Source organism: Tachysurus vachellii, chromosome 3 (genome assembly GCF_030014155.1).
Source record: "Tachysurus vachellii isolate PV-2020 chromosome 3, HZAU_Pvac_v1, whole genome shotgun sequence".
In the NCBI taxonomy this organism is placed as follows: Eukaryota; Metazoa; Chordata; class Actinopteri; order Siluriformes; family Bagridae; genus Tachysurus; species Tachysurus vachellii.
In genome coordinates, this window is record NC_083462.1 from 18,568,882 (window position 1) to 18,586,675 (window position 17,794).

The window sequence follows — 17,794 nt, forward strand, 5'->3', positions numbered from 1 at the left end:
AGGCCATAAAACAGACCACTCTGGCATGTCCTTGGCTATTTTGGCGGGTTCATAAAGTGGCCCATGGGACATGTGAAAGGCCTGTCACTTTGTCAAAGCCTGGCTCGTATCTGCCTGGCAGAATAACAGAGACGACCTGCCGGGGCCAATCTGGAGTCTGTCCAAGACTTTTGCTGCTAGACGCTGACTTCCCAGGCATACGCCATACTCCATGCTCCAACCAGAACCCTTTATCTTCCAACACAGCACCAGTGCCACAAATTCAGAATAATTCCTTCTGTTTGGAGGTTTCTTATGAACGGTTGATAATGTAAAAATATCCTATTCTTTTATAAACAAAAAAGTAAAGAAAAAATGTGGCAGTTGTGGCTGAAAAGGTTATGGCTCTGGGTGTTTCACTGGAAGATCAGGGTTCAAGCCCCAGCACTGCCAATCTACCTCTGTTGGGCCCCTGAGCATGGCTCAACCCTTTCTGCTCCAGTGGTGCTGTATCCTGTCTGTCCCTGTGCTCTGACCCCAACCTTCAATTTTGGTATATGTGAAAAAAGAATTTCACTGTGCTGTAATGTAGATGTGACCAAAATAAAGGCTTATATTCTATGCTTCTTCTATTCTATCCTGTAGCATGATACCTGAAAACATTTCACTATAACTGATGCATATTTAGTCTGCAAGCAAAGCAGCAGAAAAGGATTCGGTTTCTAGAACAGCAACTCTGCCAAATGTTCAGCTAAATAATATCTCTTATAAAACCAGTGCACTGGGACTGTAAATGGAAATGGACTTATGGATAATGTTTACTCAGTATAAAGACGCGTCTGATGTTGTGTGTGAGTCTGATCTAAAGTGAGTAAGGACTCTGTTGTTCTTTCAGTGTGTTTTAGACATGTGTTTTTTCCCTCTGTTTGATAAACTAACACTGAATTTTAGTGTTGAAGAGAAATCTGAGCAACATTTACTCTGAACATACATCTGTGTGGAGAAAAAATGAACCATTTTTGCTTTTATGGAACTTTTCTATGAATATATCACCTCTAGTATAGAAATAAAGATGAAACTCTACACATTCCTGAGTCCTGAGTGTCTACTTTCATATGAGCTTCATATTAACACCACAGTGGAGTAAGGCATGACGAAGACGTTCAGTCATCTACATGGACACGATAAAAACAAAAGTAAAATTGTCAAGAAACCGTAATAAATGTGATGTTTTCAGTACGTTTAGAGACGTTTTATTAGCATGAGCGTCGTAACTGATTTCAATCCCACTCTGTGTTCTGATTGTATTGAGGAAAAGTGACCTCTAATTCCAGACTGCTAAATTTAATCCCACTCATTTTTCCCCTAAAAGGGTTAAATATAACTTGAGTTGTTGTCATGGTGACGAATGGCCGGCTCCTGTCATTATCAGCCTTTAGCCTTTATCTAAAGCTTCTCCAAGCTGAGAAAGAGGGAATGTTCTGGCTCCGTACCTGAATCCTCTGGAGGCTGGTGGAAGCTTCCTGAATGCTGTGAGGAGAGTCAAAGCATTTAGCCGTGGAGATGTTGGCGTTGACCAGCCACTGACGGAAATCACGCAGAGACGAGCGGAAACGCTGCTCCAGCAGCTTCTCCTTATTCTGACACTCACGAGCTGCTCGCAGACTCAGACTACAGCGAGAGAGAGAGAGAGAGAGAGAGAGAGAGAGAGAGAGAGAGAGAGAGAGAGAGAGAGAGACGAAGAGGGAGATATAGAGAAACAGATGGAGTGTAAGTGATATGGAGAGAGACAGAAATGAAGACAGAGATAGAGACATGGTGAGAAAAAGAGAGACAGTGAGAGAACAAGAGAACAAGATAATGTGAGAGAGAGAGAGAGAGAGAGAGAGAGAGAGAGAGAGAGAGAGAGAGAGAGAGAGAGAGAGAGAGAGAGAGAGAGAGAGAGAGAGAGAGAGACAGAATAAATGAGAAAAAACAATGGAAAGACAGAGATAGATGGACAAAGACACAGGGAAGTGACAGGATGAATTATGGACAGATAGATGGAGAAAGATGGATATGGAGAGAGATAGAAATGATGGAAATTGAGAAACAGAAAGAGAGAAAATAAAATAAAGAAAGACAGACAGGTCGAGAAAGGAATGGAGAGAAAAGACAAAGAAATGAGAGAGAGAGAGAGAGAGAGAGAGAGAGAGATGGAGAGAGATGGGGGGGTGGACATCTGAGATAATAAAAGACTAAATAAAAGCAGCATCCAAAAGTGAAAAAGCCTTAACACACACATACACACACACACACACACACACACACACACACACACATACAAACACACACACACACACACACACACACATACCCACACACACACACACACACACACACACACACACACATACAAATACACACACACACACATACAAACACACACACACACACACACATACAAACACACACACATACCCACACACACACATACAAACACACACACACACACACATACACACACACACATACAAACACACACACACATACAAACACACACACACACACCCACACCCACACACACATACCCACACACACACACACACACACACACACACATACCCACACACACACACACACACACATACACACACACACATACACACACACACACACACATACCCACACACATACACACACATATACACACACACACACATACCCACACACACACACACACACACACATACCCACACACACACACACATACACACACACACACACACACACACACACACATACCCACACACATACACACACATATACACACACACGCACACACATACCCACACACACACACACAAGAGTTTTGAGGAGGCATGAGGTCTAACACAGATGCTGTCTAAAGGTGTGATGTTTTTCTTATTACACATGGGAGAAATAAATAAACAAACAAATAAATAAATAAATCATGTTTTCCTGCTAATAAATGCACACACAAACACGCTGACAGTTTCTCTCTACACACATACAGACACACAGGAAGCGTGTGTGAAACACTATTTATATCCCGCACACCCAGACCTGCCCTTCGCTTGCACACTTTTAGATGTTTATGATTTTTTTATTCCGCAATTAATAACTCTGTATACAAACAAACAAACAAACTGCTCTCACACTTCTACATAAACCAATCACATACAAGATTAGCATGAGGGGGCGGGGCTATCATTCAAAACCGCTTCTTAAATACATATCAGCTTTATGAACGGTTTTTGTTTCTATAGCAACAGCTGCTTCATGTGGACTCAGGAAAGGAGTCTCCAGTGTCCAGTGTTGCTATGTTATAATAATTACATAAAAATAAATTATATCAGTCAAACACACACACTCACACACAAACACACTCACACACACTCTCGCACCACACATACATGCCCGATGTATGAGAACAAAGTGAAAACATTACAAGTGGAGTAGGTTAACATGGTGTGTGTGTGTGTGTGTGTGTGTGTGTGTGTGTGTTCACCTGTTGTGCAGTTTGATGAGCGCACTGACCCGCTCTGACTGAGCTCCCAGATCACTGGAAAACCCACACAGCTCGTTAAGTTGAGCTTTTAGCTTCTCCTCCATGACTTCAGCTGCTTGCAGGCCTTCCAGTACACCCTGACACACACCCACACACAGGGAGAGAACAGTGTAAATAATAAGCACACGCGTGTCACATTTAGAAATGCAATATCCGTTATCTGCACCATGATGCCACTATGACACACACGCACTCACACACACACACACACACACACACACACACACACACACACACTCACACACAGTTCCATTCAGCCTGCAGGCCTCCACAAAAGCGTTTCTGTTCTTCATGGAAAGTGAGCAAAAGGCAGGAAAGAGTGCTAAGCGTCTTCTCTCTTCCATGAGCATGCCTGAGATTCTGCAGAGCCAGTCTCATGCCTCTCCTCCTCCTCCTCCTCCTCTTCCCCTCTCTCTCTCTCTCTCTCTCTCTGTCATGCACACGCTCTCCAGGAAAAAAAGCGAGGGAAAACACTTCCCTCCTCCTTTTGGTTCTCTCCTCCTCTTCCTTTTTTCTTACTCCTCCTTTTTCTTGTACTTCGTAGCATCAGCTCTTATTTTACACATGTGCAGATCCCCCCTTTCCTCCCTCCCTCCTTCCTTTCTCCCTCCCTCCCTCCTTTCACTTCTCCTCTCACTGGGATTCAGCTGTCAGATGTTGGAGAGGTTGAGTCGCACAAACGAGCATGTAACATAAACAAGTCCAGACAACGGAAAACGGAGAGAGAGAGAGAGAGAGAGAGAGAGAGAGAGAGAGAGAGAGAGAGGGTGAGGGGCTTGAGGAAATGATCCCTATTTAAACAAACAAAAAAAAGCAGCAGAGGCTTGGAATGCCATCTGCTGTCCGTACACACACACCATCTCCATTATCTGGAATGAAGTGCAAAGAGCAATTTCTTTACACAAACAATAAAAAAGTCTTAAAAGACTTAAAGAATTACAAATAAAAATATAATCACGATTCATGACCACATTTCTACAACCAGGTTCTTTTCATTTGCTCACAAACTATTAGCAAGTGGTTTTAATAACTAATGAATCAATCAATTAAAAAATCACTACTAATAATAACAATACTAATAAACATATAATAATAAACAAGTGTAACAAATCTCTCTTTTTTATTCATTAAAAACAGAGAAAAAAAGAAAATGTCTTAATTAATTTATTAATTAATTTGTTTATTGAGTATCATTATTTAAATGGATGTTAAATCTATTTATATTTTGTATTTTATTCACTCAGTAAAAATAAATTAATAAAAAAGTGAAAATGTTTGATATTATTATTATTATTATTATTATTATTATTGCTATTATTTGCATTAAAACTATTCACCAATAAGAGAAAACTTTTTTCTATTTTATTTGTTCTAATATTACAATCTTTAAATATATATTTATATGTCTAACATTTCCACTGAAATTCTCTTACTTGAATTTTGAGACAAAACAGCCCATAATCCTGAATATAATATAATATATAATATATATATTTTTGAACAATTTTTGAAAAATGTATAAAGATAAGATGGCCTGAAGAGATAAAATATTTACCGAATCTTTTTTGTTTGTTTGCTGATAATAAAAACAAAATTTACATTTTAACACAAATCATTGGTAGATGTGTTTATTGCTCAGAGGTTATTGCTCCACTCTGCCGCCTGGTGGACAAACTGAGAATTATTCAAATGTTCATTCATTCACTCATCTTCTACCGCTTATCCGAACTACCTCGGGTCACGGGGAGCCTGTGCCTATCTCAGGCGTCATTGGGCATCAAGGCAGGATACACCCTGGACGGAGTGCCAACCCATCGCAGGGCACACACACACACACACTCTCATTCACTCACGCAATCACACACTAGGGACAATTTTCCAGAGATGTATTCAAATGTTTCAATTCAATATTAATTGATTAGAATTTTACAGAATTACTGCAATAGAAAGAAAGAAAGAAAGAAAGAAAGAAAGAAAGAAAGAAAGAAAGTCTAAGCTCCATTTTATTCCTGTGCACACACTAAGAAATAAAGGAAGTAAAAGTACTGGTTATGTGTGTGTTTATAATCATTGACATCATGACCTTCATGCTGATCTGCACAGATACACAGTGATGGACACAGTGATGGACACAGTGATGGACACAGTGATGGACACGTGATGGACACCTGCATGGTCCCTCAGGTCTATAAGTGCAGGTATGAGAGGGGGCGTGGTTTACGTTTATATAGTGAAGTTGAGACATGCAGAATGTGTAGGACACAAGTCATGTCCGGTTTAGTGCACAGTGATGACAGACTGTGTGCTTTATAATCACTGTGTATTACCGTTAATAACGGGCCGGTTACCTGAGCCACAGTCCATCCCTGCACCGCGTCAGCTCCGCTGTTCCGCCTCTCGGAGCGCTTCAGCCCGTCGCTCCACTCTCTTAGCTGCCGCTCGAGCCGCCCGGTGTCTTCCTCGAGCTGCTCGGCGAGGCGACGCTGCTCGCGCTCAGCTCCGGTCGCCACGGTGACGGCGGTCTCCAGAGTGTCGCGCGCCCTCAGCGCCTGTCCCTCCCACTGCTGCAGGGCTCGCGCCAGCGCTAGGACCTCGCTGTCCATCAGCTCGCAGCCCGTCGCCGCCGTCAGCCTGCACGCGCTCTCCGCGCTCAGCCGCACGCGCCGCAGACGCTCGCGCCCTTCGCGCGCTCCCCGCGCCACCAGCTCCTGTCAGAGAGACAGAAAGGGAGGGGGGGGACAGAAAGGGCGGGGAGGGGGGAGACAGAGGGGGGGACAGAGAGGGGGCGGGGGGGGGGCGGAGATTGAAGGTAAAGTTGCTACGGTAACTGCCGCATGAGCGGCTCGTGACGTTTCCGGCGGAATCCGGGGCTATTTATCTCGCGCTCCTCGTTACCTCTCTCTCTGTCTCTCTCTCTCTCTCTGTCTCTCTCTCTCTCTCTCTCTCTCTCTCTCTCTCTCTCTCACACGCTCCGTGTGTCTCTCTCCCTCTCTGTGTCTCTCTCTCTCTGTCTCTCTCTCTCTCTCTCTCTCTCTCTCTCTCTCTTTCCCTCTCACTCCCTGACTGTCTCTGTCTCTCTCTCTGTGCTCCCCCCCCCCCCCGTTATAGAGGAGAATCACATTTACACACACGTTCTACCTTTTCATTATTATAACCAGAGCTAAAAGGCTAATACAGGCTGATTAATACATAATTGAAGATTATACCCAATGACATTTCTCCCTTTTCCCCTGAGGCGCTCACACAGAGACTCTTCACTACATCAAATATAACTCAAGTGCTCGCTCGAGTTAACACACCTCCTTTTAAATTCCATCATTAATCTATTTACTCTATCTATCTCAGACTGTAATTTATGTAGTAAAGCTTTTACTGTTCATAACTCTATGTATTGTTCTTTCTGTATAGAGTAAGTCATGTATAAACTGTATGTAATGCATTTACTCTGTAGATGGTAGGAAATGTATAGACAGTGCAGACTATATATTGTATACATTGTAAGACTATATAATGTATCTACACTGTACATAATTTATAGACTGTACATAATGTATAGACTGTATTTTACTGTATGTACTGTATACACTGTATGTAATGTATTTTACTGTATAGACTATGTAATGTATAGACTGTATTTAACTGTATAGACTGTATGTAATGTATTTTACTGTATAGACTGTATATAAGGTATGAACTGTATGTTTAGTCTTTACTGTACAGACTGTATGTAATGTATAGACTGTAAAGATGGATTTTACTGTATAAACTGTATGTAATTTATAGACTGTATCGACTGTGTTTTACTGTGTGTAATGTATTTTACTGTATACACTGTATGTAATGTATTTTACTGTTTAGACTGTATGTAAGGTATGAATGGTATGTTTAGTCTTTACTGTACAGACTGTATTTAATATATTTTACCGTACAGACTGTATGCAATATATTGAACATACAGATTGCATTCAACATATGGATCGATCACAGTCCTCTATTCTTCCTCATATTATAATACTACATATACATGTTTCCCTTATATTTACTGGCACCCTTCACAAAAATCAGTAACCAAATAAATACCACACCCAGTCATTAACATTTCTTCCTCAAACAATGAGAGAAACTGTACAACATCCCTGTAGGACTGCAAAAAAATCTCTTATTACATTTTAATTTTGTTCATTTAAACAGAAAATGGCAATCATTTTGGAGCTCTTTATAGAATGAGTAAACAAAAGGTCTTAGATGCACTAAGACGCAAACTGACACACGCACCAAGCCACGGGCGAATAAAAGTCCATCAAGCTGATCAATAAATCGAATCAATATTTTCTCACATCATTATTTTCATCACACATTTTCATTGTGACACTCAGACCATGCCGTATTCCGGGGAGCAGAAGTGAGAACTAAATGCAGAGAGTAAAGAATGTACTGTATATTATTTTACATTTTAGTAGCTTTAGCGTGTGTTTATTAGATTAAAATAACCTGAAAAATAATTAACTTAAGCTCTATTTTATTTTATATATTTATTGTCATATATTTTTTTCCATTTTAAGACAGACTGGTTTTTGGTAATACATTTTTTTCTGTTTTTAAAGACAGACTTTCTACTTATTAATCAGTGTTTTACTTTACAGACTTTCTACTTATTAATTTAGTGAAGTCACTAAATAAATCACACTCGCTTTGAACCAATCACATCTTAGAGAACGAGATTAGAGGACAATAAAGACATGGATGAAAATCGATACTTGGGTAAAATCTTGCTTGTGTCAAACAAATAGTAATGAATATAAAATGATAATGAATATTATTTTAATTTCAGTGCTGTTTCCAAGTCCTTGAAACCCTGCCTACTGCTCTCCTATTGGTTTGCTGAAACAAACACACTTCTTGATGATATTTGCATTTTAGATGAATCTAGGTATAGGTATTCTAAAAAAGAAAATGATCTCAAAAGGTTGCGTTGTGGTGATGGAGAACTTTGTTTCACGTATTTGCTTCATTTTCTCACCCGAACTTCCATCAGCTTTCTCTCGACCGATGCAGAGTCTCCAGATGGATCGGAACATCTCTGAAGCTCCTCTCCTTTGGACATTAGCCAATCAGTGAGCTCTCTTACAGTTGCCATGTACTTCTCATGCTCGAAAACGACACCTTCTGAAAGACGGACTCTCTCCTGCAAAGTGCGATTGGTTAAACACTGGATTTTGTTATTCCAAACAATTTTAGTTCAATCCATTTAAGTCATCACCTCTGCAGCAGCTCGGACATCATCAAACTGAGCCCTAAGTTGAGCAGTCTCCTCCTCCTTAAAGGCCGGGTCCCTGGTGCGCTTGTGCAGCTCAGCAGCGCTCTCCTCTAAATAACACAGTGCCCCCTGGTGGTCCTCGACGTCAGCCAAGAGCAAACACAGTCTGTCCAGCTGCTGCCTCTTTTCTCTGAGACCAAGTTGAGGCTCCAGAGGACCTTTAACCTCAGACTCCACCTCCTCTAACCAGGTCCTGAGCTGAGCTTGAGACTCCACAAACAGTCCCCATTGACTCACCGTCCACTCCAGACGGCTACACACACACACACAATTCATTTTCACTATTTTTTATGTATCCAAGAGGTCCTGATTTTCTCATATTTCAAATAAACACACTAACATGCATCTGTGTAACTTGATAAACAAAACAAGATTTCCATAAATTATATTTAAATATTTAAATGAGGTTTTCACTTGTGAAATTTGTAGCAAAAATTCCAAGCCAAGGGGAAAACTGTGAAATGGCACATACAGGCGTACTGTTTTCACTGTGACATGCGTAAAACATGCCGCACTGAAATGCACAACCTTCATTATCTTGCTTCAGTGAAAAACATCTGAATTGTCCCATCAGTAAGAGATGGATTTTAATGGAATTAAATGCTGACTTTGCATCAGAAGTGATCGGCATTCCCGCTGCACTGTGTTGCAGTTGTGCCACACTGAAATGCAAGTAGCACTCAACACAGCTTTAAGCTGAACTTTTGGGGTGTTTCTGTAATCCGAGGTAGATCAAAAATATTTAAGATTTGAACCAAATGCGACATAAATGAAGAATAAGGTTACTGAACTGTTATTATAATAAACAACATATTTGTCATTTTTAAGGTGATGAAAGAAGGAAGAAGAGTGTACATTACCTGTGGCAGCTCATAGCTCTTAAAAGTAGTGCTGCCCAGGCATCCTCCACTTCCTGTAGCTTAGAACGGATCACTTCCTGTCCAGCGTCTCCACTGCTTTTTATGACAAGCTCGCCTTTACCGGCAGCCATGTTCAGCTTTACCTCTCCCTCACCCTTCATTAAAAGGATATCCTGTACAGGACAACACAAAAACACACAAATACATACACACACACAGAGTTACTGTAGAAATATTCTAAATATATCAGCTTCCTTTAGCTGAGGACAGACAGCGTGGTCAACAAATGCTGCCTGAGATAGGTTGTAAAATGTTTATTATAAATAATGATATATTGAGAAAATTTTACACAAGTATATATAGTCACTACTAATTATTGGCACCCCTTGTAATAATCAGCTGAAATAGCTGGATAATAAAATAAATAATATCGTAGTTTAACAAGTTGTATTTTAAGTTTAAACATACAACTGCACAAATATCCATTCCCAATATACATGATTAATTTCCAATTAGGTGCCAATAATTATGGAGCAGATGGTATTAATCGAATTACTAGTTCTGCTTATTTCACAATGCTTAAGGTTGTGCGATTACATTCATACTGATTAAGTGTGTGACTGAATTGTTTCATTTTGTCTTTTTTTCCCCACAGATTTTTTTTCCAGTCTATTTTCTCTGAACATTGAGCTCTCTAATGTCTCCCTCTAGCGCTCTCGAGAGCACCAACACACCACTTTTTCATGCCAGATAAAAAAGGTGAAACAAACATCTACAGACATGAGGCACACATAATATAGGATTAAAATGAAAAATAATTTTAGTTGTCAGTTGATAGAAAGTTAAATCGGTGATAGAAAGTTGAATCATTCTTACAAATTCTTGCCACTGTGTGACATTGTGAAAGCAGTCCGATCTCGAGACTTGCATCGACTTGAACGTGTCTCTATATATTTGATATCTAAAGTGTTTGTGCTTAGACTTATCTTAGTCTTGGGAATAAGTCCTGCTAACTATGGTCTTAATCTTGCCTGAGAAAAATAATATTCTGATTGTCTTCCCTTTATGCATTCACAAAGTTATACAAGAAGAAATTTCTAGAAAACAGTGCAATCATCATGTGGCCAATAGTTTCAGTCTCGATCTTGACTGTCTCTTCATTCTTAACTTGGCTTCAACATTTTTAGGACTCAATACCAGCCCTATCAGAGAGGCCTGAGAGCTCTATCTGTCTCCTCCTACCTGCACTCTTTCCAGTCTCTCCTCCACCTCCTCTTTATTCCCCTCAGTGCTCTCCAGTTTCTCCAGCCTGCCCTTCACCTCCTCAAGCCAGTTTCCCACCGCCCTGAGCGCCTCCCCAAACGCCTGGTATTCCTGCAGGTGGAGCAGCTGAGTCCAGGCCTCTTGAAGCAGAGCCTGATGGGAGGAGAGAAGCTCGGCTGGGATGCTGTTCTCCTTGGACAGGGGTAGAGAGGACTGATACAGACGCTCCAGTGATGGTCTGTATGAGGTGAACACGATCAGGTAAAAGACCACTGACACAACAGTGGGTGGTGACAGTGTTAACTGATTTTTTTTTTTTATGTTTTTGAAGTCAAAATCATGTTTTGATTGATGTTATATAATAAAGTTTTACTTTAATTATAAGTGCTAGTTTATTAAATTGTGTTTAATTAATAATTAAAAAATACAATAAAAAATAAAAACATCTTTAAAAATATACTGTAAACTCCATATAGTTTATACCTGATGTTATCTTTAAAAACTAAGAAAATAAAATCATGTACATTAAAACAAACCTTCTTGCGAGCAGCTCTTTGTGTATTTCTTCCACTCTTTTGAGCTGAGTGGAGCAGTCAGGGACTCCTGGCTGGCTCGCTCCACAAATAACTGCCTCTTTCTTTAGGCTTTCCTCCATCTGCCGCAGCCAGTTTCTCAACTCGTCAACACACACCTCCAACCTAAACACAGGGTGATGCATAAAAACAAGCTTACCAATTCATTCTCTGACACAGCTAGTTCATTTTGCATAGCCAAATGAAATCGTCTCCACTCAACTTGCTTGCTAACTCACACGCTGGGCTGAAAGACTTTTTTTAACATGAATATATTTATCAAATTTTTCCAGTTCTTATTTTTAGTGTTTTGCAAAAAGGCTGTTTATTAATAAATTTATAAATTAAGATAAAAAGATATAAAATATGTTGTTACTACCCCCTCTTTCTTTTTCTGTCTTTCCAAATTCTTACTATATCTCTGCCACCACATCTCTCTCTCTCCATCTTTGTCTCTTTCTCTCCACCTGTCTCATTTTCTCTCTCTTTCTTTCCATTCATTTTCTCATTGTCTCGCACGTCAGATCTCCCTCTCTCTTTTCCTCTCTGGATGCCACGCCCCAGATGTGATTCTCATTTCACAGACAAGTTCCCGAGTTGAGCAACAGAATAGCGTTCGCCCAAATTGCCCAAATTGACAAAAAAGTCTGGGCCTCCGGAAAGTGAAGAAAGCAAAGTTGCCCATGCCCTCTTTGTGAGCGGGGCATAATCTCTCTCCCCTGTCAATCATAACAACACTAGCCAATCATAGGTCGTCTGTGAGAGTTGTGTATGAAGAAGAGGGCAGCATGTTACTCTACCCTGTGACGCAACACAAGCAGCAGAATGAAAAGATGCATTTGACTGTTTTCACACGTCTCAGAGTGAGAAAAACACGTGGTATCCTTTATTGTCCCTGTTGGGAATTGTTGGGATGGAAATTGGCCAGTAACAAATTAGGAATTAATTCTAAATAATTAGATTTTTAATTCTGCTTTTTTTTAATATTAAAAAAAGAAATATATTTAAATAAAATGATAAAATGTTTAATGAATGTATTTTTATCTTAGCCTTATTTCATTTGTATAATTTTTTAAGATATAAATTTATATAAATAATATTTTAATGATTTTTTAAAATAATATTAAAAAATATAAAATACATTAAGGTACATTTATTTTTGTAGCAGTGATATACATCATATCCTGATGTATATGGTCAGAAAAGATATTTTTATTTGAACATACAATAAATATATCAGATCTGCTTCACATACTGTACAGGTGACAATATCAGGTGTAAATACACATGCAAAACAGGTAACATATGACCACGTATGTTTATAGCATATAATAAACCGCTAGCAAAGAAACAGCTACATTAAATGTACTGTATCGTGATCAGATTTGCAGCTTCACCTGTCCTGCAGGGCGGCGCTCTCCTCTAAACACCGCACTCTCTGTCTGCAGGCTGCAATAAATTTATCCAGCGCCAGGTGACACGAGGCCAGATGCTCCTGAACTCGTCCAGCTGCAGATTCAGACAGATGTGTGAGGAGCTTTTCTTCTTCTTCATGAAGTCTAGTCAGATGTTCCTCACCCTCTCTGATTCGCTCCAGGGACACCTGAAGCATGAGGGATGTGTTACTGAATTTCAGCGCTTTTTGTAGCCAAGGTAGGACAGTCTAGCTTTATTTGAATATTCAAATTAGAATAATTTGGGTAAAGGCTTTGACTTTGACACACACACAAGCACACACCCACTCACATGACATCACACTCACAGACTCACTCTCATGTACACACACACTCTCATGGGCACACACACTCTTGTGCATACACACACACTCTTGTGCGTACACACACACTTACAGTACTCTCATACACACACACACTCTTACACACGCATGCTCTCATGCACGCTTAGAGTGAGTGAACCAGTCGTATATGTTACAACCAGAACCAGAACAACCATGTGCTTTTATCAGAAATTTATGAACACCTGACCAATACAGTTAAAAAACAGTAAGAGAGAGATAGAGAGAAAGAGATTTACGTGATGCACTGACTGTTTATAGCTGGTATAATTTCAGTTTCATGGACGTCCTGCAACATTAAACTATAAATGTAGCAAACATATGATGGATGGAAAGATTCTGTGGTATAAGGGGAATAAAATCTAAACTGGACGTGTGAATAATTCAATCGTGATGCTACCTTGAGCCTCTGCAGCTGAGCAGGAACCCGAGGAAGGTCTCCTGTTTCCTCAGAGGTCTCTTCTGTTCCTGATTTCAGCTCTGATAGCCAGCTATGGAAATCCTGTGTGAGTTCTGTGTGCAAGACAACATGAGTTAAGGATGAGAGATGGACAGAGCATGGAGCAACAGTGTGTGTGTGAGAGCAGATGGTCTGTGTGGGCGGGTCTGGAGAAAAAAATAATTAATAAAAAACACTGTTGTCCTAGTAACGAAGCCTAATCAATTCCCAATGAGAGATGTCCAACTGTCAGTGGAAGAGAACGTGTGTGTGTGTGAGTGTGTGTCTGGTCCAACAAGTGCATATCTATGCATGGAGTGCAGTAAAATCTCTCCTGCTGTACCGTTAAAACTGTGCAGAAGTGTTTTCTGTAGAGTTCGGAGGATTTGTCCGGAACGATGAGCGGCCGCTTCGCTCCGCTTCACCAGCTGGGTGATGCTCTCGCCCACAGATGTTAGCTGCTGTGCTGGATAAACTCTACAGAGCACACGGAGAGACTCGCCCGTCACGTCCAAACCTCCATCCACCTGCTTCAGAATCTTCCGGAGCTCCTGAAATAATAAAACAACGATAGGTCCAGGAAAAATGATCCTTTTATTTTCTTGTGAATTCTAATAAATGCAATCAAAATGATGGTCAGATGGTCATATATATATATGTATACTTTATCGCATACTAGAGAGGCGTACGCACAATACATGCCATAACCGTGTGCTCCAGTAGATCTGATCAAATGCACATAATCATCTAGTGCTTGCTAATATTATGAACAGCATCTATGCTAATTCCTCTGCACATCCTGGGGCATCTAAAAATTGTGCCAGTTACAGTTGTGTTCTGCTTCATGAAGATTTCAGACCTTCAGTGAGAAGAGGCAAATCCTATGAGGATCCTGGAGCTCTTTAAGGACATGTGCTCTTTAAGAACTCCATGTGCTCTTTAAGGACAACAACCTCCTAATCAATACACAATTGTCAAACTGTATCTGACTGTTGGAAGGACATTATTTATAATCACACTCTCCGTTGTTCATGATCATTTATAATCACGCCATCCAGTGTCACCCAAATGAGGATGAGGTTCACTTTTGAGTCTTGGTTTTGGTTCCTCTCAAGGTTTCTTCCTCTTAATAACTATAATATTAATCTGAAACTTTTGTATAATACTGTATTAAACTTTTTCTAATATATTTCTTGCGTTCTGTCTATCAACCTACCATGCATGTCTTTGGACCGGGGGAGGAACCCGGAGTACCCGGAGGAAACCCCCGAGGCACTCAACATGCAAACTCCACACACACAAGGCAGAGCCGGGAATCGAACCCCCAACCCTGGAGGTGTGAGGCAATAACCATTAAGCCACCATGCCCCCCCTGGTCAGAACATGTTAAAAAAAATAATAATAACTGTTTCTGTGGTATAGCCAAGAAAGCACATAAAAAAGAGTAAGAACATATTTAGTCAACATTTAGAAAGTTACTTCTACAAAGTCTTTGTCTTGTATTAAAGTAAAGAAAGAAAAAATGGAGGTGAGATGTGCAATATTGAACAGAAACTAGCTTGTTTTATGTAAAAAGAACAAAAACCCTATAGAACATACTATTTTTATATTTTTATAATTTTTATTCTTAAAGTTGATTATAAAAATAATGAGCTTTGTGGTGGCATCAGTAAATCTGCTTTATTACACTACCAAGTCTTTGATCAGTTTCCTCTAACAAAATGCACCAAATTGTTTTCCTTCTTATTGTATAATTGTCTAGAAGCTACCAAATATATCCTATAGGAATATAGTTTGAATAAAATGTGTTCTAGCATCTATGAATAAAAATAGAAAATTTAATAAGACAAAAGTCTGGATAGCCGTTTATGTAGTAATTAATTTATCAATAGGCAAACATCTGAAACTACTGTTACCATAGCAACAAAGATTTATTTAGGTCGTATGGTATGGTGTCATCTAATCGATCCAAATCTCTGCAGAAGGTTTAGTGACATCATTAAGTAGGCTAATATGTAGCTCCGCCTGTTTGAACGGAAAACATTAGTCGAAAAAAATCTGCGCTAAAAATCACATATTTTTGTAATTACGGTCACTGGTGTCAGTAACACTGAGTGCAGTTTGGCTCCATGTGCTGCATGAGTGAGAAGGCAGGTGTTAAGAAGTACAAGTAGATCCCTGTGGTGCAAATGGAAAAGCCTAACCTTTATCTTGGCCACATTTTCTGGGTCAGATGACTGTGATAGCTCTGACAACGTGTTCTCGACAGTGTCCAGTTGTTCAGCCATGTGGGAAATCGCATCCTGGAGTTGCCGGCTCTGACAGCTGAAGTCCCTCAGGATGGAACAGGCCTGCTCATAAACCTCCTCAGCATGGAAGATCTTCTTCCTCAGATCAGCTGCCATCACCTTGACAGGATAAAAATATACAACGGTTATGTCAAAGTCTGTCAAACAACGAAATGTTTCGAATTACATGAACGCCAGCAGCCAGCGTAAACTGGAGACAATCCGGATCACCAATCAAGCAGCAGCTCTTACTCTAACACTTCAACATGTCTTAATTTTGCCATTAGCTTTCCTTGGGAATACAATCTCAGATCTTAATTCACAACCAAGTAATTCTTTAATATAGAGCTTTAAAGTAACACAATGCTTATTCAGCAATGTTAAAGCAAATTCTTTTAGCAATGTTACTTAAGGGCTCCTCAGATATCTCTAGAACCTTGAAGTGCTGTTACCTGGAGCTCGGTGTCCACTTGCTGGTTCTTTGTTACTTCCTGTAGTTCGTTAACTTTTACACGAAGGCTCTCCATTAGCAGCTTTTTATTCTCAATCTCCACCTGTATAAACAAATTGTCCGTTATAACAATTTTACACACGTTTATACAGTTTTTCTCAGGTGCGTGTTCTGACCTTAAACTGACTGAGGCAGTCCTCCATGTTGGCACTGGATAAGAGACTAACAGGTCCATCGTTGAGCTCGCTAACTGAGGTGGCGCTCCAACACTCGATGTCATTAACCACAGAGTTAACCTCATTCCATAACTCAAGAACGGTTGCGAGACGATTCGCTTCGGTTTCTATCCTCTCTGACGTCTGAAAGAAAAACAGACAAGCGCATGGCTAAAGGGTTGAAGTAATGTTAGTCTGAATACAGTACATACGGAGAGATTTATAACCATCTCACGTCCATCCACTGGTCCACGACAGTGTCCAATTCCACACGGACTGCATCTGCTAGGTCTGCTGGAAGGTTCCTTAGCTTGCTGATGAAGGATTTGCTTTTACAGATGAACAAATCGAGGTCGCCCTGAGCACCGGTCAGCTCTAACTTCACTGCCTCCAGCTACAGAAATTCACAGGCACTCCTTACAGGTGTATATAATATTTCTATCCTCCAAGAAATTTCTACTTTTCCAGAAGGTGAAAAATCTTAATAGTAACTAATGTAGCTAATTCAAACACATATTTTACAATTAACTGACTGGTGTTATAGAACAAACCCCATAGCCTAAGGTGCATGAACATGGCCACTGTTTAAAGCTGGAAAAATCTAAAGAAATAGGTATCAACACATCCTTTGAGCTCCCAACCCACTAAGCATTGCTATTCATCATTTAATGTGTGTTAAACAGCATAACACTGACCCTGGTCAGGGCTCTCCGCATGTCCTCGGGGTTGTGCTGGACAGAATGAGCAACAATAACAGCATGAGCACTCTCGACAACTGAGCCGAGTTTGTACTTCAGAGTCTGGTAATCCTTACACATCTCCACCAAAACTTTGCACTGCACCTGCCTGCACAGACACAAACTCAGGCAAATGTTGCACAGCTTTTTAGTTTGCAGGTCCACAGTAGCAGTTAGATGACACACTTACTCATCTGAGATGGCGTTTTTGATTTTCTCCCAGCTGGTTTGGACAAGGGTCACATCCCTCCGGGCCTCTCTGACCATCTCAGGGTCTGTGTGAACCAACTGCTCACCTTTCTCCCCT

The 17,794-nt window shown here is 40.3% G+C and overlaps 1 protein-coding gene across 2 annotated transcripts in view; it reads right to left on the reverse strand.

Annotated features, from left to right (window-relative positions):
* Positions 1 to 17,574, reverse strand: part of syne1a (spectrin repeat containing, nuclear envelope 1a) — a 115,749-nt gene extending 98,175 nt beyond the window's left edge. Inside the window, exons 1-16 of one of the 2 annotated variants that reach the window (XM_060866125.1) lie at positions 17,446 to 17,574; positions 16,986 to 17,144; positions 16,712 to 16,894; positions 16,537 to 16,638; positions 16,001 to 16,204; positions 14,140 to 14,347; positions 13,758 to 13,870; positions 12,960 to 13,165; positions 11,527 to 11,688; positions 10,970 to 11,228; positions 9,728 to 9,900; positions 8,811 to 9,120; positions 8,571 to 8,735; positions 5,899 to 6,258; positions 3,491 to 3,627; positions 1,473 to 1,650 (exon numbers count right to left, since the gene is read on the reverse strand). In XM_060866125.1, the coding sequence (XP_060722108.1) occupies positions 1,473 to 1,650; positions 3,491 to 3,627; positions 5,899 to 6,258; positions 8,571 to 8,735; positions 8,811 to 9,120; positions 9,728 to 9,900; positions 10,970 to 11,228; positions 11,527 to 11,688; positions 12,960 to 13,165; positions 13,758 to 13,870; positions 14,140 to 14,347; positions 16,001 to 16,204; positions 16,537 to 16,638; positions 16,712 to 16,894; positions 16,986 to 17,144; positions 17,446 to 17,568 (3,042 nt within the window). In that variant the 5' untranslated portion in view covers positions 17,569 to 17,574. Of the gene's footprint in view, positions 1 to 1,472; positions 1,651 to 3,490; positions 3,628 to 5,898; positions 6,259 to 6,445; positions 6,469 to 8,570; positions 8,736 to 8,810; positions 9,121 to 9,727; positions 9,901 to 10,969; positions 11,229 to 11,526; positions 11,689 to 12,959; positions 13,166 to 13,757; positions 13,871 to 14,139; positions 14,348 to 16,000; positions 16,205 to 16,536; positions 16,639 to 16,711; positions 16,895 to 16,985; positions 17,145 to 17,445 lie in introns of those variants that run through there. The other variant, XM_060866126.1, reaches the window with a different exon arrangement.
* Positions 17,575 to 17,794: the final 220 nt, after the last annotated feature.